This window comes from Phalaenopsis equestris, unplaced genomic scaffold, assembly GCF_001263595.1.
Source record: "Phalaenopsis equestris unplaced genomic scaffold, ASM126359v1 Scaffold000411, whole genome shotgun sequence".
Taxonomy (NCBI): domain Eukaryota; kingdom Viridiplantae; phylum Streptophyta; class Magnoliopsida; order Asparagales; family Orchidaceae; genus Phalaenopsis; species Phalaenopsis equestris.
Genome location: NW_018164852.1, coordinates 117,310 through 145,154, shown reverse-complemented (window position 1 = coordinate 145,154; position 27,845 = coordinate 117,310). Strand labels below are relative to the sequence as shown.

At 32.7% G+C, this 27,845-nt stretch overlaps 1 protein-coding gene across 1 annotated transcript; it reads right to left on the bottom strand.

The window, feature by feature from the left end:
* LOC110026992 (suppressor of mec-8 and unc-52 protein homolog 2) lies at nucleotides 1–27,712 on the bottom strand. The gene is made up of 12 exons (XM_020728240.1): nucleotides 27,497–27,712; nucleotides 25,500–25,555; nucleotides 22,724–22,864; nucleotides 22,551–22,600; nucleotides 18,895–19,009; nucleotides 11,930–11,978; nucleotides 11,764–11,853; nucleotides 4,648–4,713; nucleotides 4,444–4,567; nucleotides 1,857–2,170; nucleotides 875–1,258; nucleotides 1–466 (listed from the first exon to the last, which is right to left on the bottom strand). The coding sequence occupies exons 2-12, from the start codon at nucleotides 25,541–25,543 to the stop codon at nucleotides 185–187; spliced, it is 1,659 nt and encodes a 552-aa protein (XP_020583899.1). The 5' UTR covers nucleotides 25,544–25,555; nucleotides 27,497–27,712; the 3' UTR covers nucleotides 1–184.
* Between the last annotated feature and the right edge of the window lie 133 nt (nucleotides 27,713–27,845).

Here is a 27,845-nt window from a genome sequence, read left to right as displayed (position 1 = left end):
AAGATGAGAAATTGAGGCACTCATATTGCAGCTGGCAGGACAGCCTTTTGTTATGCTACATCTTACATAATGAGAATTTATGCAAACAACTTTTAGAGGCATAAACTGCACCGAAGATCACACAAGAATAATTACAAATGCCCTCTATTTTCACTTGGAACTTTTACTCAGCACAATATATAATTCAAATCCTGAGCTTCTTACCCGGCTGCACATCGTCATCATCATCATCAAAATGTTTGCCATCGTCCTGAACCTCATCTGCCTTCTTCCGCGCAAGAATTTTGTTGATTTTATGCAGCTCGTTATTGAGCTTCTGATCCTTATTCTGCTTCCTCGTCTTCCTTCCATCCTGCATCTTCACTCCAAATTGGAAGGCTGCCTTGGGCATGGCTTCCTTCTGTTCATTGTACTTAGCCCACTCCTCTTCTGTCTCAAAATCCCATCGATGAAGACGTCCCTTGGCCTACATGGAACAAAAGCAAATATCAGGCCAAAATTATGCGAGAGGTTGCATTCCGACCCTTTCTGCATATTGCAGTGTAATATAAGATAAACATATCATGCCAAACCTATGCATCCAATCATATATGTTGGTTGTTCCAAAGCACCTCCGGAATGAGAGGTGTCGAAATAATCCCTTGATTTTTAAAAGGGGTTCATTTTAGTCCCAGAGTCCATAACACTTTTAATATGGACTAAAATAATCCCCATGAATTACAATTATAGCATCAATTTAAAAGAGGCTAATTTGATACTTTTATAGACTGTTGGACCAAAATGACCTTATTAAATAGTCAGGAGACTAATTCGGCACTTTACTCCAACAAGTAATTTATATTAACTATAATTTAGAAAGAATGAGTAACCATACCCGGCCACCCATGTCCATTTTTGACAAGTCATCTTCATCATCACTATCCACAACCTCACGGTGGTATTCCTGATATCCAGGATAGCACTCGGAGTAACTTTCAGATATAAAATTTGGGTCTTTCTCTCTAGCGTCCTTTTCTCTCAGCTGTTGAAGCCTCTGGTCATCACGCTTGAAAACGGATCCCAGTCCTCGGTCCTTATCTTCTTGGGTCATAAAACGTGGATCCTGCAGTAACTGTGTTCCTGCAAGTGCGTCATATGCCTGAGCATTCTGCTGAAGATAATGTTCAGAATAAGCCAATTGCTCAGCATACTGATAATTATGCCAATCTTCTGGATAATTAGCAGCCACCATTGGAGCCTGCATGACATCATATCCATTCTGGAAAAGGGAAAATAATAAAAATAGAGGCCAACTGAAACAGAAATTAGTAAAAGCCCAAAACTGGCCTGAATGAGAGATTCAAGGCTACGAGCAGAAACAAGTTTGCATAGCTTAACACAATGACGAATATCACAAGGAATATACTGAACTGAATTTTAAGTAGAGTCATAGATGAAAGTACAACAGTTCACGATTATAAAAACAATTATCAAAAATGAAATTTTAAAAATTGAAATGTGAAGTTAAAGAAAAGAAATGTAGCAGATGACCGTCTACCAGCATAGGCACATGATGTTCGTAATAAGTTTTAAGGAAATCTACATAGACACCACACAATTCATACGTATATACATGTTTAACACATAAATTTTGATATTTACCTTTAGAACAATTTGGTGTCTTAAACCTATGCAATAAAAGGTGTATTTCAATTTTAAAAAGGTTAATAATAGTGACGTTTTTTAATGTAATATTAAAGATTTGAGTGTTGCACATGTAAATATGAAAATTTAGGAGTTAGATATATAAATCATAAGACTTATGTGATATGCATATAAATGCCCCTATGTTTTAACATAATATGCAGATAACACACCATTTGTTGCCAAGCTTGAGCAGATTCAGAAGGTGGGACAGGACCATAAACAGGCTCATTAAAATAAGGTTGCCTCTCCCGATTCCGTGGAGACTCCACCATGTCCTCCGAAACAGGACTATGGCTAATGTCTTTGCTAGGAACACTATAGTCGATGCCATCCCCAACAAATATATCATCTTCCTCTACTCTTGCAATAGTAGGGGGTTGCTTTTCTTTTGCATTAACATGGCGGGGAGGAGGGAGAGGAAGGGATTCCTTCCCAGGATGATGCTTTGAGACAGCACCATTAGATTGAATAGGTTTCTCATCTCCTGCAAGTCATGCCAAGAAAAAATTCTCCCGTTACTACAATTATTTAAATCATTTTAAAAAAGCAAACAAGATTGAAATAAATTAACTGGTTTTTACATACCTACCTCCTAAAATATATCAATTTACAACCTTAACACCCAAGCTTAAAATATTTACATATTAACCACCCCAAACATCCTCTTACCCTAAAACAAACACTCTCTGTTACACCTTACCCTCGCCTACATCTTCAACCCATCCGTCATTAATGTCATCATAAAAGCATCCGCCCGAGTCATCCACAATTGACGCCCCCAGCTCGTCTTCTTCGATTATTGAAATCTTCGCTTTTTATTCATTTACTTGGTAGAGAGGCGTATGACAAGGCTTGCTTTGAGAGCAATTCTTGAAGTCGGCTGCAGAAGCGGACCCATCTCAAGTAATCACCCCAAGCACTACAGTATATATACCAGTAAGCTGCACAACTAATGCTATTTCCTGTTTTTCTTTCTTCTCAACCTCTGCATCTAAAATTTTACAAGACTCAAAAAGAATATTTCCACAACCAATTCCGGGTATACCAAAAATGCCAAAAGAAAAATATGCAAATCTTCTCAGCTATAGGAAGCATAAACATTCACATTAAGTTTCGCCATTGAACACTCCTAAAGTGAATCTCCGGAAACGGAAAAAAGAAATTGTACCATTTAAAATCGATATAAAAGCAACATTTGAAAAATCAAAGCCAAAGACAACCCATAGACAACAACTTTGGATGACTCTGAGGCCGATGTTGCGGAAGATGGAGGCAAGGGGATAGGCGTAACGAAGAGTGATTATTTCGGGGCAATGGGATGTTTGGGGTGGTTAATATGTAAATATTTAAATTTGGGTGTTAAGGATGTAAATTGATATGTTTTAGGTGATAGGTATGTAAAAACCCCATAAATGAAATAAAAATGAAAAAAAAAATTAAGAATTGGAAAAGAAACAATAGAGCATCTTAATGATGGATAAAAAAAATCACATAAATGGAAGTACAGATTCCTCCTCTCTGAAACTGATTGTAAAGATTGCAAAGATCAAACAACGTGTAGTACACATGGAAGGGCCAGGCAGATGATTTCAAGGATGCACAAATTTAAACAAGATAGCAAAATATAAACTCAATAATGAAATAGTGTACTTTTGTTTTACTTTAATAAAATGGCAAAAGAAGCCAACACAAAAAACACGGAAGAATTTTCCCTCATGCATTTATCAGTTATAAAAATAGTCGTCAGATGAAAAACTGAATCCGTGTCTTTGATTGACAAGGAAATTCTTGAACAGGCCTCTTTAGACCTTGTTAAGTTTATCTTATGTGTTTCACCAAACTATAAATAGCATCTTCTACACATGTTATTGGCCAATAAGATTTCATCAGCGATTGAACAACAAACGTTGACCTTATTCATTAGATACATACATCACAAAGTTTCATCCATAAAATCTGAAATGTTAAGGGTTTAAACCAAACATAAGTGCAGATTTTCTTACATCAACTTTTCACCATACATTTCATAGAAGATTTTCAATAAATTATTTCTATATAATTACTAACCGGAGCTTTAACAACGAGTTTACTTAACGAGATTCCAAAATATTCATATAAATTTAATATTGTTTAGCCACTTAACTCGCATGATCATTACTAAGCATCTTGGGATTCAGACAATCAAATTAGGGATTAAAAGTTGTCCTTCATAACTTTTTTCCAAAACAATAACAGCAATAACAAGCCTTTATCCCATTAAGCGGGGTCGGCTACATGAATCCATTTTCTCCATTGTGTCCTATTGAGTGTCATATTTTCATTTATTTTGAATAAATTAAGATCACTTTTTATACAACATGCCAATGGCTTTTTAGATCTACCTCTACTTTTCTTAAAACATAAGTCGAATATAAACATCTACTATAAGAACTAAATCATCAGATAGTCGACCTCTAATGTGACCAAATCATCTAAAACGATTTTCTCTAATCTTGTCTGCCACTAGAGTTATACCAAACCTTTAACCGATAATATTTGTTTCGAAGTTTGATAAATTTTCTTTCATTTAAAATATTTTTAGTGTCACTCCTGGTAATGTCTTCCAAATTAACAAAAAAAATACACCCAATTATTTCTTTCACTGATGATGTCAAGCCCATTACACAATTCCAACGTCAAATAGAAGATTAAACTCGACTACACTGCGAAAGCCTTAAATTTCTCAAAGCATTTTGGGTTAGCAAAAGAAATACCGACCTTTCATTTCCTTATCTTTCTTCTTTTTCTTCAGAACCTTTCCTGACGAGCCAAGACGGAGATAAGACATGATTTTAGAAATTCGCTCAAGGACAGAACTATCCACGCTAACAGTAACCATTTCCTGATAATCATATCATTAGATTGATTTGAGTAAGTTTCCAACATGAATGTGATATCACAGAGAAATTCGAATATACAAACCTCAGGAACTGGACAGTCAGCTTTACTTCTGTGCAGAGTAGTAGGTATATCATGAAAGTTATCTTCCTATTATAATTACATAAGAATAAGAAAATTCACAAGTTAAAGAAATGAAATATTATCATCACCGGCATCATCATCAGTATTAGAAGCACAAAAAGTCGATTTACACAAGGATTAGCTCATAGCATTGCAGATCAACCAGATATTCAAGAAAAATGATGAAAGAAAAGTTTGACCTTTGCAGTGGGAACAATCTGAAAGCAAAGGCTGCATAGCCAGCAGCATAAAAATTAACTTACTAATTCATATATGATTATATACAATAAAAACCAATAAAAATTCTACAGGAAAATTTTTCAAGGTTGCTTATGGCAATCGTATAATTCAAGGTTATTGAAAACCGCAGATATCATGCAAAGATCAAAAAGATTGCCGGTAATGAACCACATGTATTATTTCAATTCTGCTATTTTTAATTGCTGGCTTGCAAATTCTTTTTTCTTTAACTTTGGTTTAGCTTATTTTATTTTCATTTATGACACGGCCAACTTTGTCAATAAGTTGCAAGGCCTCAAGCCCTACAAAATCAAGGGTAATTCCACTTCCTACTAATCTCCTTCTAAGAAGAGATAAGTCCTCTGTGAACCTCCACTTTCTACAAGGCATCTGGATGCATTTCCAACTGGAGAGTGTAAATCCTCAAGTCAATCATGGATGTAGGGCCAAGAGATTGACCATCAAAATAGCTTGAAAATTAGAAATCCTGCAATGCTAAGAAAAAAATGTATATATTTGTAAGTTTTAGTGCTCGATATAGAAAAAATTGGTTAAATTATTTTTAAAAGATGCAAATATCATGCAGGTCCCTCACACTTGGGATATGCTTTATATAGGTCCATGTTTTAAAAAAATCCTCCGCTTTGGTCCCCCAACATTTGAGTTATTTTGCACGTGGGTTATGACATTAATATAGGCATCAACTGAGGAAAAAAAAGACATTGATACAGGTCCATGTTTTTAATGTCTTTGTAAAAGTAGACATTTACGGACTAAAAACTAAATGGGGGGCCAAGAAAAATCTCTAAAAGGGCCAAGGACCAAGTTGAAAGTTTTCAAAAAATGTGAACTTAACGACACAAGAGAACTGCACAATATTTACCCTTTGAAGATATACTATTTACTTTCCATAACATATGATCAATTTAAATCCAAATATAAAGTGAGTTTTAAGTCCTACAAGGACTAAAATTAATAATATTGACCCAACAATTGGAATGGGAGCATTTCAAAACCACCCAAAATCCACAGAAATGCGTACCATATGCATGAATAATATATATTTTCTCATTAACAGGTTTTCGAGGTGCACTATAGTTTCCTTGTTCAATACTTGTCATACAAAAGATCTAATCAGCTAGCAAGCTTCTTCCCTCTATAGGGTGAGGCATGCTAATAAATATTCAAAATGGTGGAAGGCCGCCAAGAAGTAGACTATTATGTTCCACGTTACTTAGTTATTTCAGCAAAATAAGTTCTACAACAATAACTTGAGTATGGATCAAAACAACAAATGTGCCAAATGCCCATATACCTACAAAAACAAATGGTTTAGTTTGGCTTGAGCCGTCTTAAACAAGAATGAATTTTCTTAATCAACAATCATAACTTTATGTAGAAATTAACTTCAGAATTTGCTAAATACTAATTATATAATACTTTAGTGTCAGCAAAAGAATATTTAAGAAAAGATATAGCCCAACACTTGCAGAACGTTTTATGCATACTCAACCATTCTTGTAAAATGTTGCAATTGGTATTAGCGTTAGTAGTATTATCTCTATTTTTTGAATATCTTCCATATTGTAAAAAATGAAAGAGGGAGATAAAAACAAATAATGTTCAGAATAGGATAAAATGAGGTACATTGGGAGGATGAAGTTAAGAACAATGACTTAATGGGCCTACCCTAAACCCAGTGAACAGAAGATGAAAAGAGCACATGTATCACTATCACATGCACTAAAATCAAGCTAAGTGTAAAGTTTAAATCTTCTGATAAGAACCGCATAAATGAAAAGGGGACTATCAACAGTAACACAAATCTCAAGCAGCAAGAGTCTATGAGGGATTGGTAAATGCATTTTTGCCTCGACAAGCAGAAAGATTGTTTACATTGTACGAGTAAGTTAATTCTAGGTCACAAAGAAAGCAACAAATGCTCTAAAATTGCCCAATAATAATAATACAAATCTTTTAAAAGCTAAATGGAATCCCATCCACTCTTCTTCTAAATAACCATAATTGTCTGCTTTGCTTGCTGCCCCCCAGTGCAAGAAGAACACGTACTAAAGCATTGCAAGTTAAATGCTTTCTTCTTACCCCTTCCTCTTTTTTTACCCTCATTTTTTTCTCCTTTCCGTTCTGTTTCCCTATGATACCATAACACAATTGTTTCAGCATCAAAACTTCCATTTTTTGCAATTTTCCTTTGGGTGTCATTTTAAATTTCATACAAGAAAGCATGAGCTCCTTTCAAAGTGAAGGTTCCCCTACCTCGAATAGATGCAAAGATGAAAATCAAAACTGAAATACTGGAATTTTAATATAAACTAAAATCTCTCTCATTAACCCCTGTTTTTCTCCATTGCATCCTATTTAGTGTCATATTTTCATTTAGTTCTAATAACTTAACATAAATTTTTATACAATAAGCCCAAGTCTTCCTAGGTTTTCTTATTGTATAAAAAATTATGTTAATTTATTAGAACTAAATGAAAATATGACACTAAATAGGAGGCAATGGAGAAAAAGGATTCATGTAGCCGACCCCACGTAATGGGATTAAGGCTTGTTGTTGTTGTATGCAAAAAACCTAAAAAAATAACATAAAGCAAAGCATAAATAACTAGAACTACTAACAAAAATCAAATTATAAATTTATCATAAGATTGCATAATAATGTACAAAACTATTGCCAAGTGGTACCTATATTAAAAAGAATATATATAGATAAAAAGGAAGAAAGAAAATCTAAAAAATGATTTAAAGTAGATAAATAAAGTGAGTGAAGTAAATTGTCTTCAATTTGATGGCAAATCCCCACCCCCCCAACAAACAAAAATGTCAAATGGGCAATTCTTTGAAAAGGAACCTTCATGATCTAATTGAGAGGCAGAAGATAATGCCACATGAACAACTACTAATGGCCTAAGTCGACAATTTAGCAACACTTTGAATGAAACAAAATAAGATGATTGTTATGCCACATGAACAACTACCGATGGCCTAAGTCAACAATTTAGCAACAGTTTGAATGAAACAATTAAAAAGATTTCCAAGGGATCCAATGATGAAAATATGAAAGTTTATATTCACTGAAAACAAGGGCTTTTGGCATTCTATTTAGAATGCAATTTGGTTCTAGTCAACTATCATTGGATTCCCCAATCAATCTTCTTTGCTTCCTTGTTTTAAAAGGTGCTTTATTTCTATGTTTTGTTTAAAAGGTGCTTTATTCCCCAATTCATCTGCAAATAAAAAAATCTATTAGATATAAAAGCTCGTCTGCAAATAAAATACGAATAATCATATAATCTTTTTGAATTGGAAAACATATCTATTTATAATGCATTCATGAGCCTGAAACTAAAAATGAGCAATACTCAAAATCCAAATTTGTAATTGATAGCATGAAATCATATATGAATTTAAACTAGTAATAGAATCTTAATCTTTAACTTCTAATAAAAACTGAGCCTATTATTGAATTTATCACTGCATGTGAGTTTGCACCGACCATTTTTTCATATATTGAAAAAATAGTTGGAAAATCTTGTAATTTAAGTCCTTGTGAAACTTTTTAACAAGGTTATCAGTTATCACTATAAATGAAACTGAAATTGATTTTGTTTTTTTTTATAACTCACTAATTCATAAAAAGAAAACTTTTGGAAGGAACTAAAATTGAGTCAACATTTCAATGAGTTTTTCACAATTAATTCCTCAAAGAAATTTGAACTCCACTTATCCAGTCAAATCTAAAAAAACTCAATTCATTACGACTGATCTTCAAGCTATTTGAGTTAGTTTTCTTTAAAGATGTTATTCCTCCATATAAGCAAAATAAAATTTGGGCAGTTTCTTTGCTTCCAATTTTCTTTAGCAACTCTTCTTCTAGGAAATGGTTGAAGATCATATTAATCTCCCTTAGTGTATGTATTAACATTTTATTATTTTCACCGCTTTCTTTATTTCAACCATATGACTTTCATGCTTTAACTGATTTCAAAGGCTACTCACAACTGTTAGTCGTGGATGTTATAAGTTTATTGTTCGCATGTATAGAGGATGTATAGAATTCAAATAAAATAATAAGATAAGGGCATGTTCGGATCATGAAGCATTTCAAATTAGAGCTTTTAAAAAAATTAACTGTAAGATAGACAGGAGAGAAAATCATAAAATACACAGACATTATAAATAAAAAAAGAGTAAAGTGCCAAAACAGTCTCTTGACCATTTACAAGGGATAATTTTAGTCCCATAATCTATAAAAGTGTTAAATTAGTCTTTACACTTTTTAAATTGGGCTGAAATAGAGGACTATTTCAGCCCATATTAAAATTGACTGAGGACTAAACTAGCATTTTTATAAACTGAGATTAAAATGACCTCCTAACAAATTTTGGGAGGGGTTATTTCGACACTTTTCAACTTAAAAATTTTAAGAAGTTCTAGTATTAATTCAATCTTCAGTATATCTCATTTGATTTTTTTTTTCATAAAACTATTGCTAATGTTTCGAGTTTTCTCTCTTTCCATTTCTCTTTTATTAATTCACATTTAGTACTACACCAAATAGCTTTATTCATCTTGTTCTTGAAGTTATTATAAATAAGAAGATCGTGCTCATTAATGATGATCAATTTCAGATGATCTTAGTGTGAAACAATTCAAAGATCACTTTGTCAGAAGCACAGAAATCATGCTGAAATTGCTTAATGAATATCAACTGCTCATCGGAAATAAATGCTTTCGAGGAGGTCAAATTTGATGAAATTTTGAAGGCTTATGCAGGTTGAGAAATTAGACAGCCACTTTCTCATAAATTCACCAATTTAATTATTTCTAATTCTTTTTGTCAGCACATATATGATTCCAATGTCATTTCCAGCTGGTTATTTGGAAGATTTTTTTTTGCTCTTTCTTCCTTCTACTCCCAATTTTGGCACTAAGACATGGTGTCAATATCTGTTGGCGTGTGGCTACCAACACCACAAAATTAAGCAATTCCATTTTGGGATGCCACTGATTGTTCAATTTCCTATTATTAACAAATTTCTATAGTACTTGAGAAAAAGAATCTCCTAACTGAAGCTGATTATTGTTCAAAGTATTGGTGCCTTGTGATTCTCGTCTTTTTGTGAAGTTGCTAATAGTTGGTTGTTTTTCTTATATCTTATTGGGCTCCTCTTCATGACTTCATGCCATAGCTAGATGTAGAATTTATCTAATTCATTCTATTTAAGTTCCCAGCATTGTGGATTGCGATTTGATTTCTATGTTTCATCATGCACGAGATTGTGATAGTGTAACAAAGATAAAAAAACTAAATGTTTTGACGAAATTAATATTGGAACCGTTTTTTGTTCTTTGCAATTCTAAGCTAGATTTTAAGATTTAAGAAACATCCAATTTTCGGTACATTAAAATAAAATATTTTGGTTATTTATTTTAGAGGCAGACAAAGGTGGGGATTGGGTAGCTGCTACCACAAGTGGGAGACACTGACTATGTTCAATAAAAGTCTGGTGGCCATGTCAAGGCAAAAATGGCTAGATCAACTAGGTCTATTGTGGCTAAGATAGAAAATAGTATAAGGATAAATGAGTTATTCAGCATTACTATTTTTAGAACTTCATATTTCTAACAAATGATAAATATTTCGTAATAATTCATAATTTTATATTATATTTCATTTACTTTGAATGAAAAGTAATCAAATATAAAAATATTATATCACCTCAACAGTAGGCACGTTCAAACAACAATTGACGACAGATAGAGGACAGCTACTAGCAATGGTCAGATTATTACGACAGCAGGCTTTGCTTGCAGCAGTAATAGTTGTTTATAAAAACCCTCAAAATAACTAAAGATTTTCTAAGAGATTTTAAAATAAGTTGATTTATTTTTAAAAATAAAAATAAAGTATGTAAAAATGCACTAACCAATCATGTTTTTAAAAATAAAAGGAAACTACAAAAATGATAAACATCCTTAGTGAAATTTAGATTCCTCTCAAATGTGTATTGTTGGATGCCAATTCATAAAATACGGTGTATATATGGGCAATAATTTCCAAGAAAGTTGCTTTTTTACACCAGTGTGTTGCCTGGACCTTCTATTTAGTAACTTCTATCATTTCTTTTTCATCTACAGCTATCTGACTTTAACATTGCATACGGCTACATAGTTTTATTTTTATCTCAAATTACGTTGCAATTTTAGAGCTAGATGGTCTTTAAATTATCATTTAAAGCAAGTTTTCTGTTTTACATTAAAAAAGACAATTGCTATGTATGAGTTGGTGAGATCAAATTTTTAAAATTTGGTGGAATTGTGCATCACATCCAAGGTTTACATTAAGAAAACTTTGGACCCTAAGACAACTTGCATTATTAAACAAACAGAAACAGCTTTTTGATTCAAATGGTAGTTTACAGAGTACTAAGGCCTAACTTGATGGTATATTTCAATTTCTATACCCCATAAAGGGTAGAAATGAGAAAAAAAAATGTCATTATTCTCCAATATTCATTAGGCTGACAAGCGTTACATGTGAAAGCTTTACATGATTCTTTCTACTCTGTCATCATGTAATTAAATTGTGTTATGATTTTTACATTTTAATAAAAAATTTCATTGTAGTTTCCTCTAATTTGCTCATTTCTTATCTAGTTATAAAATTATGATCAATAATATATGCATATATATATATATATATAGAATCCACATGATTTGCAAGGGAGATGAAAAGTAAAACAAAATATTTAACTTAGCAACTTAATAATCAGATGAAAAGCAAAAAAACATGATAATGACTGCCTTTACCATATTGTAAATAAAAGTCATCCGGCCTGGAAGGAACATCTCATTTGCTTTGTTTATGGTTTGTGGCTTTACAATCCACTGGTATACTGACTGTATCACGACAGTTATTCAGGAACCCAAAACAGATTGTAAAGGAAATTAAAGTTAGCTTAAAAGGAATGTCCACCTTAGCAGTTGCTGTACGAAAAGTAACTGGCTGATCATCTTTAGATACTCTGTTAAATAGGATGAACTATCAGAAACATATTAAAAAGAATAATATCTCAAGTTAATGGTGCGTCTCGCAGCCAAAAGATTCATACCACACCCACGAGGAAAATAAATCCAGGGATATAGAGTTATTTCAATAGGGATCATAAGCTATTAAATTAGAATCTTCAAGCAATTCCATTAACCAATGTGGAAGAGAAAACTCATGGAAAAGTAATCTGAATGCTTAGATGTCCAACTGAGAATCTCACAAATATGGGGGATTTATGTGAAAAAAATAATCCGCCAGATAATCTTTCCATGGATACAAAATCAAATGACATTTTTACAAGGATGAGTTTAAATACAAATACCTGAAGTTTTCATGAAATGCATTTTTATCTAAGCAGGCCCATTGTGGGTTACCACAGAAACTGTGAGGTTTGTAAAGAAAAGTTCAACAAATACATAACTGCAGCGAAGCATGAAAGAGTTCTGCACATTAAGGAAAAATGATTCAAGCCTAGCCTTGTTTACACACGACGTGGCCCCTTCATCTCCAGTCCTTCCCGACCCTACTTCTGAAAATGTTCCAATGATTCAACATCAACTCAGCACATTCATCCTTTGAATAGATAAGGCTATTCTGTGATTTTAACCAATACTATAGTTCCTACATCCTATTCTCAAGCTGCTAAAGAGAGTTGTTGGATAAAAATTATGCAAGAGAAATTTCAGGCACTTCAAGACAATCACACTTGGGATATTGTTTCAAGTCCTGCAGGCGTTAAATCCATTCGTTGTAAATGGGTTTATTCTCTTAAGCTCCAATTTAATGACTCCCTTGACAAATATAAGGTAAGATTGATAGTTCTTAGCAATCGACAGAAATATGGAATTGATTATGAAGAGACCTTTGCACCTGTGGCTAAAATGGCAATTGTTCGACTTGTTCTATCTATTGCTGCATCTAAAAGTAGGTCCTTACGACAGATGGACGTTAAGAATGCATTTTTGCATGGAGAGCTAAAGGAAGATATCTATAAGACTCCTCCTCCAGGCTTGTTTCCTACACCATCACATGATGTTTGTAAGCTCAAACAATCTCTATACGGTTTGAAACATGCTCTACGGGCCTGATTTAAAAAGTTTCGCAATTCTCTTCTTATCAACTCTTTTATTCAAAGTCAGTATGATTCGTCATTATTTCTTCGCAAGGCTGACAAGAGAATTGTGTTGTTATTAGTCTATGTTAATGATATTGTCATCACAGGATCTGATACTCAATTGATGTCTCAGTCACAAAAGCGTCTTCAAGGTTCTCTTCTCCCGCTGGTATTTTTCTTCATCGGCATAACTATACTAAGGAACTCATTGCTTTGGTTGGGCTCCAAGACGGTAGTCTTGCTGATACTCCTTTGGAGGTGAATGTTAAATATCAACAGAATGATGATGACTTCCTATCTGATTCATCTCTGTATCAACAATTTATTGGGAGTCTCAATTATCTAACCATCACACGTCCTGATATTTCATTTGTCGTGCAACAAGTTAGTCAAGTCATGCAAGCACCAACACATCTTCATTTAGTTGTAGTTTGACGTATCATTAAGTATTTGAAAGATATTTTTCATCGTGGCTTATTTTTTCTGCGGAATCTCCTATTCGTTTAACAACCTATAGTGATGCTGATTGGGTTGGTTGTTATGATACACATTGAACTATTACTAGCTAGTGTATGTTTCTCGGCAACTCTTTAATTTCTTGGAAGAGTAAGAAACAAGTTCGAGTTTCTAAGTCATCTATTGAGTTTGAATATCATGAAATATGCTCTGCTTGTTCTGAGACCACTTCGCTTCAGGGTTTGTTGGTTGAGCTTGGTTTTCCTCAACTTAAGTTTATTTCTCTTTATGCAGATAATACTAGTGCTATCCAGATTACTGCTAATCATGTCTTTCATGATCGCACAAAACATATTGAAAGTGGACTGTCATTTTGTTCAAAAAGCTTATGATAATGGTGTTATTTCTCTTTCTCATATCTCATCTAATCTTCAAACGAATGATATATTTACTAAGGCTCTCTCTCAGCAGCATTATAAGTTTCTTGTTGACAAATTGATGCTTCTTCATCAATCAGCAACAATTTGAGAAGGGATATCAATCAAGAATAATTGAAATCGGGCAAAATTAAAAGTTTGCTTCTTTAAATTGCTGCATTAAATCTCTTATTTTAATTGTACATATTTTTTCCTTATAGTTGAATATTTAGATTAGAAATATATATTATTAAGCTACCCAAAAAAGATTGTACACATTATTATATATTATTAGGCTACCTAAAAAAGATTGTACAACTATTATTTATTGGAATGAAAGCAAAGGAAAAATGCATTCAACATATTTTCTCAAAAGTTGTCAGGCTACATGAATCCTTTTCTCCATTGCGTTATATTGTCATATTTTCATTTAATTATAATATATTAAGATCATTTTTTATACAATAAGCTCAAGTCTTTTTAGGTCTACTTAAAAAGTCTTAACGGGCTAAAGAGCAGTACTTCCTTTGTTCAAGCTAAAGCAGCAGGAGATGGATGGCCTTTTCCTTACTTAGCTAAAGCTGCAGAAGAGGAGTACTTCCTCTGGTTTTCATAATATAAGTCGAATCTTAAACATTTGCTCTCCTAACAGGATCATCAGATAGTCGACGATTAATTTGACCAAACCATCTAAGACGACTCTCTCCAATCTTGTTCGCCAATGGAGCTACACCAACCCTATCACAGATATAATCATTTTGCATTTTGTCTCTAAGTGTCAAGCCACTCATCTACCTAAGCATTCTCATCTCAGCAACACTTAACTTTGTTTTATGCTTCTCTTTTAAAGGCCAACATTCTGCGCCATAGAGCATTGCAGTTCTCACCACCATCTTATAAAATTTTCCTTTCATTCTACGCGGTACTTTTCTATCACACAGTAGGCCCGATGCACTCCTCCACTTCAACCAACCCAACTTAAATTCTACTAATAACATCTCCATCTATGTCACAATCACTTTGAACTATAGACCCAAGATATCTAAAACGATCACACTTTTTAATGATTTGATCACCCATGTTACAACTCTCCCATTATAGCTAATACTACTAAAATTACATTTCATATATTCAATTTTAGATCTACTCAAACAAAGGCTTTTAGACTCCAATTTAGACCTCAATTTAGACCTCCATAATTCAAGATTTAGACCTCCATAATTCAAGCTTTTCCTTGACACTTTTTCTAGGCTTATTCGAAAAGCAAACAAAGAAACAACAAAACAACACTCTTTTGAAAATTAATCAACCCACAAAAATTAAAAGTTTGAAAACAAGAGTTTCCATAACTAAAGAAAAAAGATATGAGCTTAAAGCCAAACTCTAATGTGATCAAACTGAAACAGGAAAATACTTGTTCAATTCTCCTTTTGTTCAAACACAGGTAACAACTTTAGTATACATATCTTTAATCACTTGGATATAAGTCATATCAACACCTTTCCTCTCTAGAACTCTCTGAAGAACTTCTCTTGTAACCTTATCGTAAGCTTTTTCTAAAACAAAAAATATTAATATTTAGATACTCCTTATTCTCTCTGTATTTCTCCATCAAACTCTCAATAAATGAATAGCTTCCATAGTTGACCCCCCGGCATAAATCCAAACTGATTATGAGAAATCCTTGTATCACGTCTTAACCAATGTTCAATTACCTTTTCCAATAATTTTAAAGTATGGCACATCAACTTAACTCCTCTAGAATTTGCAAACTCTTGTGCATCCCTTTTATTCTTAAAAATGGGACTTTAAGTACCTTTCTAGTTTTTAAAATAATATTAAAGAGTTTAGTAAGCCAAAAAACTCTCAAATCTCCTAAATATTTTCACAATTCAATTGGCACAATTCAATTGGGATATCATATATCATTAGGTCCTACTGATTTTCCATCCTTTTTTTTTGTTAAAGCTTCAACTTTTTTTTTACTAATATGAAGGTCAAAATAAAATGTTTTATTATTATTAACGATATTAATATTACAATATCGTATTTTCAGAAATTTCATTAAAAAGTTTATGAAAATAGTTATAGCGCCTATGTTAAATATCTTCATCTAAGAAAATTACTTTTTGATGTTCATCTTTAATAAACTTTACTTGAATTACGGGTCACCTTATATTTTTTTTAGTTCTCTAAGCATTTACATTTAAACTAATTTTTTTATCACAAAACTTCTTATATTTATCATTCTTGCATATTATTATTCCGCCACCAACTATTTTTATTTAAAAAAATTATTCCTTTTGACTCTCCAAGTACATCTTTTGTCGCTCATTTAATAATATTTGTTATTTTATCTCACATAAAATTCACTTCTTTATGAACATTTCAAATCTTAAAATCTTGAATTTTACTCATAAAAATAATTTTATGTCATTTAAGTCACCTCATCTAATTCTATGAAAATATTTTCTAGTATTCTTCATCTTGCAATTTTTCATCTTAAAATTTAGAACTAATAATCTAAGTTGAGCACTTAAATTTTTACTTGGAATGACCTTACAAATTTTACACTCTCGACGAGATCTATTTTTTATTATAAGAAAATAATCAATTTGTGTTTTATTTGGTCTATTCTTATAAGTAATAAGATGTTCATCTTTTTTCTTAAAAAATGTATTAACAGTAAAAAAATCATACGTTAAAGCAAAATCTAATATGGTTCTACATTCTTTATTATTACTCCAAAACTGTGGTCATCGTGAATATTTCTAACATTATTCACCACTCTACCAACATGTTCATTTAAATCCCCTCCAATAAAAATTCTTTCTTCAAGAGGTATCATTTCTATTAATTCTTCTAGGTCATTCAAAATTAATCTTTTGAACCTATATCTTAACCTACATGAGGAGCATAAGCACTCATAACATTAAAAATCTTAATATAAAATATAATATTTAGGGCAATAAATATATCTCTAATTTTATTAAGTTTTATAATATTATCTTACAAGCTCTTTTCTATAATTACACCTATACCATTTCTAGTATGACTCTTACTAGAATATCAAAGTTCAAAACCTAAGCTATCAATCTTCTCAGATTCTCCATTCCATTTAGTTTCTTGAATGCATAAAATATTAATCTTCCTATGAACTATAATATCAACTAATTTCATTAATTTACCTGTGAGAGTACTTATATTCCAAAATCTTCTACTAATATGTGTTTCATGAACTAACGTCTTTGCCCGCAAATCTTTGCCGACATTTAAGCAATCGTTAGCCATTAAGAAAAAATATAGTTAATCCATAAATTTAGGAAACTTAGTAGATTTTCATTATTATCTAATTTGGTTTCCATGTAATATGGAAGTTATTTCCACATTTCATGCATTTAATATATGAATAGTGGTTTGAATTTAGAAATAAAAGTTATTTTAACATTTGATTATTATTTTTTCAATAGAAATCTAACTTGTATAATTTGCTTTATTGGTGGTTTAAATTTAGAAATAAAAGTTATTTTGACGTTTGATTATTTTTTTTCAATAGAAATCTAACTTTTATAATTTGGTTTCCAGTAAACGATATTAAGAAAAATTACAAAAAGAATAAATCCTTATTATGAGATTCAAACAAAATGCATCCCTCAATATTTTTCCTAGGGGGTAGTGAAGAGAGTGAGTTGAACCCATAACCTCATGTTTGGGAGATGAGATATGAACTACTAGGCCGATACTCATTTCATGCTTGCTCTCTATACCACTCCTATAAATAGAAAACTAGTAGGGTGCTTTCTAATTCAACTAATTTTAGCTTGAATCAAATTTACAATTTAAATTATTTCTTCCAATTTCTCTAGTAGTCAACCTGTACTTCCCCCTTTATTTTTTTTGCCAAAAACTTACATTCTCCTATTCTTTCTAAAAAGAGGAGCCACAACCTCTCAGATTTTTCCGTCAGCCTATGATCTCCAAGATCAAGCACCAACATGAGTACGCCTCACCTATAATGGAAAATCTGCAACAGTGGAGCTGTTTTTCTTCTCCATCAGCAATAGAAGCACGCATTCAAGGAAGAAAATCAAAGTTTTCGTTGTTATGCACCTCCTATAAGCAAGAAAAATATGATACATTACTTGATTTGGGAAATATCAATGAAGAATTAGATATACTTGTAAGAAAAAGATCAAAAAGAAAGAAAAAGAGTTCTATGTAGAAGAAGTTTGGAGATTTTTCCGACCAAAACTCTAGTTTTATATGTGCAATGCTCTTCCAATTTTAGTTTATATTATAGTATAGAACTCTCTAAGATATTTTTCTCCCATATAATAATTTAAACACTAGTTCATTGCCTTGGCCTAAATCCTAGAACATCCACTCTTTTCCTCCTAAATCCTAGAACATCCACTTGGAAGAAATACCCAATGAGATTATGGGAAATCTGTAAGATTTTCAATGCCTTGGGTGGTTTGGTTGGAAAATCTAGCCACCAACCATGAATAGGTGTGACAGTGACGCACCTTTGCACACTACAGCACCTAATGAAAAAATCCAAATCCACTAACAACTTCTTGGACACCAATCCTACCTTAAAAAGGATATGGTTCACAGCTTGTGTGGACGGAAAAATAAACACAAAAAAGAGCAGAATAACAAAATTGTAAAGCTAACGAATACTAAATTTACTTTTCACCAAAATCTTAAATAAATATATACAAATAAACATGACAAAATTGCAAAATAGGGGGTAACAAACACATATTAAAAATCCAATGCAAGCAAATGTTCAGGTGTGTGTATATATATATATATATATATATATATTGTTCAGACCATCAAGAAAACAAGCTCGAATTGCTTAAGAAAATTAAGAATGAAGATCAGTTGAAAACTCTAACCTTGAATTGCCATCATTTCCATCTTCATCATCTGCTTTCTTGTCCATTTCACTCCTAACTTTGTTAAGTAAAGCATAATCCAAGCCTTTGACCAAATGAGTGTGTTCAATGTCTCCTGTAAACGTGCAAAATAAAATATATTAAGTGAATATCATACCAACCATTTTTTACCACTAAGAAATCACAATATATATCAAACATAAACAAAAACCAACTTCAAGTCGAAGATTTTTTTTTTCAACTGCAAGTCAAAAATAATGACATCAGTTTAGGAGCAAAATTAGAATCTAATTTAAATTTTTTTAAGGCTTCCATTCTCCAAAATTTTCTGGATAGTTAAGATCATTTAAAATTGATTGTAAGGATTCTTAAAATTTTTACTAGTTCCTAGATGATTTTGATCAATTTGCAACACCAAATCCACTACTGGAAGGGGTGGTCAATCCATAACGAGAAAATTAAGGGATTTTGTAATCCCTTGTTAGCATTGAGGAATTATCTTATTTTGCCTGCATAATCGAAGATTTAAGAATTTTTTGCTTCCCCACCTGTCTCCATTTTCTGATATCAGATCCAGCAAAGAAACCAAGTGCTCAGCTGTCTTTTGATCTCTATTTTGCTAAAATCAGTTAACTGCCTCACTATTAAAAGATAAAATCATAGAATAGCAAAGGTAGGCAGAAATTTAAGAAGGAAAAGTCAGAAGCACTGATTAGAGGAGACTAAAGAGAGAGTTTCTAAAGAGGCTAGAACTTTATTATAGTAACATTTTTTTAAGTTTGTATAATATATCAAGCATCAATTCTGAGCGAGTTGTTAATCTGCATTGCATAAAATCCTAATCATTCAAATTGGGCCATTTATCACTATATTGAGCGACTTGGTAGAGTAACCAGGGACTTTGGAAGCATTCTGAGATTTCAATTATTCTATTCGGTAGTTAGGTTGGGAAGAACTAATCCCAAAATCCTAAAATATAAGCAAGTGACACACTCACAAACACCCAAGAACTTTCTCCGAACTACTTAAAAGGTTTTGGACATGAACCATTTCCAAGGAGATCATGAATAATCCAAGGAAATCTAAACTGATTCTGAACGGCCTAGAACTACTTAAAAGGTTTTGGACATGAACCATAAATCCAAGGAAATCTAAACTGATTCTGAACGGCCTATTTCCAAACCAACCAGTCCATGAATTAAAATGATTGACAATATTCCAACTTGCAGTCTTACCTTGGCAAGGTAAATGTTCCAATACAAATGCCACTGAAATGTGTATCAAGCAAACCACCATCAATAACTCGTCATCGATTAAGGTAAGGATGGTGTGTTGTTTCTATAGCAACACTTTTTCTCTTTATTTAAATTACTTTGCCAACCACTTGCTAGATTACTTCTTTAATGTCATTCTAGTTGATGCCAAACACACTTAAAGCTAGCCCACTTTTGCAAATAATTGTTCCACATATGGATCATTTTTATCTATCTATCACACAAGAGAGAGAGAGAGAGAGAGAGAGAGAGAGAGAGAATGAAACCGAGATTCCCAACAAATAAACCTGAACCAAAGAGATTGCCCAAGCCTTGAGTTTAGATCACTAGAGATATCAATAAAAACAGCCTTTTTTCCTACATAACTTAAAATAAATGGAGCGCATTTTCTGTTCGGACTCCTGACGTAGCTCTACGTGCCGCGGAGGTTATTCCTGAGTTATTTTCTGGGTTATTTTCAATAATCCCGAAATTCAATAATCCCGAAATAACCCCGAAATAACCCAGAAATAACCCAAAAATAAAGACCACGGGTTATTTCTGGATTATTGAAAATAACCCAGAAATAACCTCCGCGGCACGTAAAGCTACGTCAGGAGTCCGCACAGAAAAATTAGGCAAATAAATGAGCATACCATCATGGAAATGTTGAATTTGCAATAATAACGGGAAGCACTCATGATTCAAAAGTGCAATTAACTTGTAATAACTCATGTTGTCAATAAATACACGTCTGTGCACTTGATATTTGGCACTATGCCCTAGGGAAATCACGCTCATGCCCATTATATTAATGTCACCTTAAAAACCTAATAAAAGGGGATAAGGTAAGAAAAATATGGTGAATTAGAGAGACAACATAGTTAGTTGAATTCTTCTCCATAAAATATAGTAACCCACTTCATCATACTAACAATGCCTCGAAACCTAAAGGAGCTTTAGTGGATTGAGGGAAAAAAATAAGCTATGGATCAGTATATCAACAAGGTTAATAGCTAAAAAAAATTAAGAAGTTGGTAAATGGAATAGAAAACCATTCAGACAAAGCATCAATTGTTCTAATCACATCGTCATCATCAGTCTTATCCAATCTGGTTAAGGTCATCAATATGAATCCTAATTTTGCATCCAATCATGTTGAAAGATGTGCATGTTGTTAAACATAATCTTTGCAAATCATTTTAAACAACTTCTACGTCATGAAAAGTATATCTCTTATCCTTCTTAACCCCATAAAACTAATTTCATCTACTCATCTAATGGGTGTACCTTTTATCCTTCATTACCCATAGCCAAACCATCCAAGTCTATTTTCAATCACCCCATTTTAAATAGATGTCATTCCAATTGTCATCTAATATATAATCATTTCATAATTTATCATTCATAAATTTGCACACATTCATTTAAAATTTCTTATTTTTCTCATGCTCAACTTATGAATATTTTCCAAACGAACATTTAGATCCATGCATCATCGACCTAATTACGGTTCAATAAAATTTTCCTTCGTTTCTCCATAATCCCCTTATCGCATATACTATAGGACACTTTTCTATTTTAACCACTTAGCCTTAACACAAAAAAAAATATATATCCACATTTATATCTCAATTCTTTTTGTATAATGCATCAAAAATACCTAAAACTAACACACCTCCACATTACTTAATTTCTAGTAATTTCATAGATAATTGTTAATATTACATCCATTAATACTGTATTTCATATATTCAATCTTTGTTCTACTAACGCTATCATTTATATTCTAAGAACTCTCTCCATCATTTTGATTATGCATTCATTACAATGGGTGTCTCATTGATCATAAGTATGTCATCAATAAACAATATGTATCAAGTCACCTCAATATTCTGAATAAGCTCCAAAACCAATACAAAACAATGTAAACTTCATATGAAAGTTCATATATAGCACAACAAAAGAATTCATGACTACCTTGACAATAAAATATAAACGTTTCAAGTCCTTAACACAATGTAGATAATATCACACTATAAAAATTTCTAAAGATAAAAACCAAAATATATTTGCGGTGCCTCGGCCCATGAGTACCGTCCATTTACATTTCAGGCAAGGATAGCATGGTATTCGCCGCTTAGTTGCCTTGCTAGCACAAGGCACAAGGCACAAGGCATTTATTTACAGAACCACCAGCTTTAATGTTAATCTCCATTATCATGCACCAGTGAAGGTAGTGCAAATTAGTTTTATCCAACCTAACACAGAAAATCAGTTCCCAATAAAATCCAAAATATGGTATGTTCCTTCAACAAATTACCAAATCATACAACATATCAGGAATTAATCAGACAAATGTGTGTACTTCAAAGAACTAAGCAAGAGATCATGTGTACAAACCTCCAAGATACTTGCTATTCTCAATAGATATCTTATGTGCATCAGCAACTCTGCAAAGATAAATCAGCAGAAGCTAACAGATAAGCCTCATTTTCAAGAGGTGAATGAATCTGAACAATTAAAATGAGGTTTGTCATCAAACTTTCTGTTTAAACTTGAGATATGATACTGACCTTAAATCAACTGTCCCAGGAGGAGCTACGGCATGAAATGAACCCAACTCCGTGGGCTCATAATCAGGATTTTGATCTTCTCTGCGTTCCTTAGCACGATCTCGATATTTTGGTGCCTCAGGTAGTTCTTGCTTTTCCTCTCTGTTAAACAACGAAGAAATTTTGTACATATTAAATAAATAACAAATAGCAGACCAAGAATGAAATTAAATGGGCTGGAAACTAATAAATACAAGCAGATAAACGCAAACTTGAACTGAGCACACGTGCTAATCAATATACGTTTTATAATAGGAAATGCGTTATTGGTAAGCATTGAGCCATTGACATAATGTGATCCAGATTTTCACTCGTTCAGTTTATAGAATGAATACTGTTACCCCAATGGAGTAAAATAACGATAGGCCAGCTTTTACCTAACCTTGATGATGAGGAGGATGATTAATGGTAACTAGTGCTGACAAAATCATGAAAAAAAATGTTTAAGCGAGAAAGATAATTTTTCATGAAAAAAATGATGGATTTACATGAATAGGGCCATGACACATCTAAATATATAGTAATAATTCATCAATTAACTTATATTTTATCTTGTTGAGATAGTGATAATTCATCAATTAACTTATATTTTATCTTGTTGACAAATAAACTCAACAAGAAACAAATTGGCGTACTAGATAAAGGCAAAGATGAAAGTTGGCACCTTGTTCCGGTAACAAAATGACTATTCATCTGTTTAATTATATGAAGCATAAACATGGATGAGTCCAGTGCATCCAAAAAAAACATGAAGGCAGTGCCAGAAGATCATTTTGTATGTTAAACGCATGTGATGCATTAAAATACATATAATAGCAATATTTCTGGGTAAAACCATACGGCAAACTTAGACTATGAAAATATGCAATCATAAGTAACATTATTTTCATAATACTTCCTTAATTAAATGACCAGAAATTCAATTGCATATGACAAATAACAAAAAAGATAGGGAGCATGTTATAATACTATCATATTATATTGTAGGCACACATCTGACGGAGGACAAAAATTTAGCACAAGAAATTAAAGATTTCTACTAGATATTATGTCACATGTATAAGGAGTTGTTCAAGGGGTATTCTGAATTTGTTGGAGACCAGTCCTAGCCGTGTTCCATTTGTCTTCATTTGATGAAAAAACATGAAAATTTTGTAACAATTTATCAAACAAGTCAAACCATGTTCAAGGTGTGCCATAAAATAACACATTTCAAGCACAAATGCAAGTAGCTTCGAAAAGAACCCAAGCTTCATAAATTACAAGTAACACCAAATCAAATTAAAAGATCTACAAAAAAATAAGATAAAACGGTGTAAAATCATTAGGGTAGATCCTTATCTACTCCATTTGAAGCATGCTTTAAAAATCTTTATTAAACTACAGTAAGCCATATTAAGCATTGCCTTTGGTGTGAAACTCTAGTTTATGCTAGTTTTTTTTTCTCACGGCTTCTAGCCGAGTTACCTTCTCCAACCAATTTTCCTTCATAGTACTTCCACGTTAGTTTTTTTTTCTCTCAGCCCTAATGATGCATTATTCACTCTTCTTTGTAAATGCCCCTAAATATCTACCGGCCCAACACCTCACTAAAATCACTTTTAATTGGATCTATCTATATTGAATTCCCAATATTGCTTGGGACAACATACTTTGCCAGAAAGACAAGTGTTTTCAAAGAAATTGAAGATGTGCATAGCATAGCTCAAGTTTAACTCACAAATTATTTCTAGTGCATGCCCTTTCCTAAATGCATATAAGGTACCTCTTTATCTAAACATCCAAGTTTAACTTTACAAATTATCCTCACTTATATCTCAATCTATAATAGAATGGAACCAAGATAGCAAAAGCTATTGCACTTTTATTTCAATTGATCCTCCAACGTCACTGCTAATGATTATTACTGCCGCTTCCTCTAAAATAGTATGTTGTACTCAACCTTTCTTTTACTAATGCTAAAACCCTTATATTTTAAAATATGCTTCCTCTTTTATAACTTTTATACTGCAAAAAAGACCAAAATTATTTGAATTATGGTGTAAATAAAATTTTATTTTCAATGCAAATTTAAATAATGGAGAAACATAAACGTAAGGAACTCAAAATTAGAGAAGCAAAAAAAATGAGGATTTAATGTGCAATAATTTGGGATATGTAAGTGAAAATGGACAAAAAAAAATATAAGCAAAACATGAGGATTATTGAGTAAGTTATAACTAGAATTGAATAAAGTTGTTAATATGAAAAAGTATATGACACCTCAGTGGTTTTTTGTGATAAGAGCATATCATGCATTGGCTGCTTATAACATAAATGAACATAGCCTTATGGAGAATGTCATGGTAACATACAATAAAGCAAAAGAAAAAAAAAAGGCTGATGTGACCCAGGTATATGGATAGAAGATGAAAAATTTCAAAATGAGAGGATAAGATTAAAGTGAAAGGTTTTCTAAAAAGATACATGGACTTAGAATGGTAAAAATTATTCAAAGATAGAAACTAGCTACGCTAGATGTGAAACCACATGTAGATTTAAAGAGAAATGAATATAAAGGTGGACCAAAGAACCTGAATTACAATATTTCAGATGACAATAACAGCATTTTTGCAATCAGAGAAACAATAGCATAAGTTGTGATACCTATAAAACTCTAAAACCAACAAAATGTCATTTTAAAACAGTGACAAGTATAAGGAATAGAGTGAAAACAGAGGCTGAGTGTACAACTTACTTCTTTCGTGAAACTTTTTCCTTGTAATGCTTTTTTGAAGACATTGTTGAATATCACTGCCATATCATAAAAATTAATTCAGCTCAGGTGCAGAGAAATATCATCTTGTTGCTTTCTAATAAAGAACAGCACGTCAGTAGATGCATGCTTTCAATTCATAAAAATTAGAGAGCATCTGAAATATACTCAAATTCAGAAAATTTATACTGTTCATGTATCCGTGTATTTTATTTTGAAAATAGCTCACAACTCTAGAAAATTTTGAAATTATTACCAACGTTCCAGACATTGCAAGGCAAACATCCGACATGAACATTTTAATGCGTCAAACAAAGCAGTGAAATTAAAATGAAAAATTTGTATCTTTAATTTTTATACTCTTTAAGTTTTGTGTTTTGAGAGGTTTTGATATCTATTTGAATTGAATCTTCCTGTTTTTGGTATTGTGGATTTATTGTGTTTGGCTTCGTTGTTGTTGTTCTGTTCTGGGTATGCTATCTGTTGAATCTAGCAGTTCCTTTTGGTTTCTGAGTGTTTTGTTTTGGTTCTTGTAGTTTTTTGTTTTTCCTTGTTCTTTTTTCTTTTGTTCTGATGTAGTTTTCCTTCTCTTCGTTTTTACTTTTTGTTGGATATTTTACAGAGATTATCGATACTACTCTTTTTCTTTGCTTATGGGGCTGTTTTTTGGTTTGAGCTATTATATATCATATCCTCTCTTAGAGTATTAGTATTAACCATTCTTTAAATTTTTTTCCTGGTTTACTCTTCTACATTGTTTGATTCATTAAGCTCAGCTGTTTGTTCTCTACCTTTTAATGAATTTTATTTTATGTATTTGAGTCCCTTTTTCCTAATTGTATGATATGCTTTCTTGAGGTTGGTCTGCAGTTTATTTGATCTTATCTAGCATCATTTGTGAGATTTGGTGTTTTTTCTATATATTAGATTGTTTATTCCTTTAAAACAAGAATTTATTTTCTTTAAATTTGGATGGTTCCTTTGAGATTGGAAGTTGGTTTGGCTGAGCTCATTCTTTTTTTTTATTTCTTTCGGCGTTTCCATGGGTTTATATTTTGTACCCTGGAGATTGTTGTTTGTTGTTGGATGTGTAGTTATTGTTTGGAGAGTTTTTCTTGTTTGTTCTCAGGCGCGGTCGCCGTTAGATGGGAGCTCTTTTCATTGTTGATTCTATTGAGAGGTTGCTATGTTCTTGTTCCGTGGAAGCTATCTACTTTGCATGATCATTTAAGAGTGTGGTCGCTGCTTATTGGGGAGCTCCTTTCATTGGTTGTTCTTTGGAGATATTGCTCATAGAGTTGTTGTACGTGGTGTCCTTTTTCATTGATGGATCCATGGAGATGGTCTGTTTGATGGCGGCTCAGCCTTTTGGTTAAATGGAGTTGTAGCTCTCTGAAGAGTTCATTCCTTGGATGCTTCTTGATGATATTGTTGGAGGGAGAGTTCTTTTCTCTGTGGTGCTCTGTAAAAGTTGGTGTTTGTTATTCTCTTTTTTCTTCTATTCTCCGTGTTGTTTCTTTTAGGGTTTATAAGGTTTTGTGTTGTGTTGTATTTGTGGTTTTATCCCTGTTTTCATTCTTTTTTCAATAAAGCTGGTTGTGGCCCTCATATTTCCCCAAAAAACAAATAAAAGAGACGTAGATTGTTAAATTCTTGTATTTTGGTGACCTGTTATCTTCAATTTCCTACGAAGATCACAAGTTAACACAATTGGAATTTCTCAAAATATAACAAATTCCTTTATTTTTTTTAATAACCTCCCCTCACCAAATCACTTAAGAGCCTCTGGTAACGGATTTAAAGCAGGTTTTAAGCTGCATTTAAGCTAAATATTGCCAGACGGTCATTTAGAACAAAATAAGGCCATAAATCCGGATTTCACGGATTTCGGCCATAAATCCCGGATTTACTAAATCCCCTGAATCGGTAGATTTAGTAAATCCAGTACGCTTCGCGCAAAAAAGACGATGTGAAGTTACCTTCCTCGATGGTTTCGGGTAGGAGAGGAGCGGAGGGAGGAGAAAAATGGAAGTTTCGGATCTCTGGAAGCCGCGAACCCGTTGTTGCTTTTGCTCCAATTGCGACTATCGAATGGGCTCGGGGACGAAGGCGATGGTTTTCGACGACCTTCGACGAAACGGAGAGAAGAGGAGGGACATGCGAGGGTTTCGCGGAGAGAGTAGTTCTGTAAGCGAGGGTTTACATTTGTGGATTAATTTTATTTAACCCAATGAGGGGGTGTCATGTAGGCACCACTATTGCTTACGTGGCACCCCCTCATTGGAGTACTGATGCATCAGTACTTTTGAGGTAATATTTTTTCTTCGC

Excerpts from the sequence above, each read along its gene's own strand:
- LOC110026992 (XM_020728240.1), bottom strand. The coding sequence starts at position 25,543 with ATGTCTTCAAAAAAGCATTACAAGGAAAAAGTTTCACGAAAGAA. Across the intron at positions 22,865-25,499 it reads GAAAAAGTTTCACGAAAGAA|AGAGGAAAAGCAAGAACTAC; the intron begins GTAAGTTGTACA and ends GTTGTTTAACAG. Across the intron at positions 4,714-11,763 it reads TGACTTTTATTTACAATATG|GAAGATAACTTTCATGATAT; the intron begins GTAAAGGCAGTC and ends TAATTATAATAG.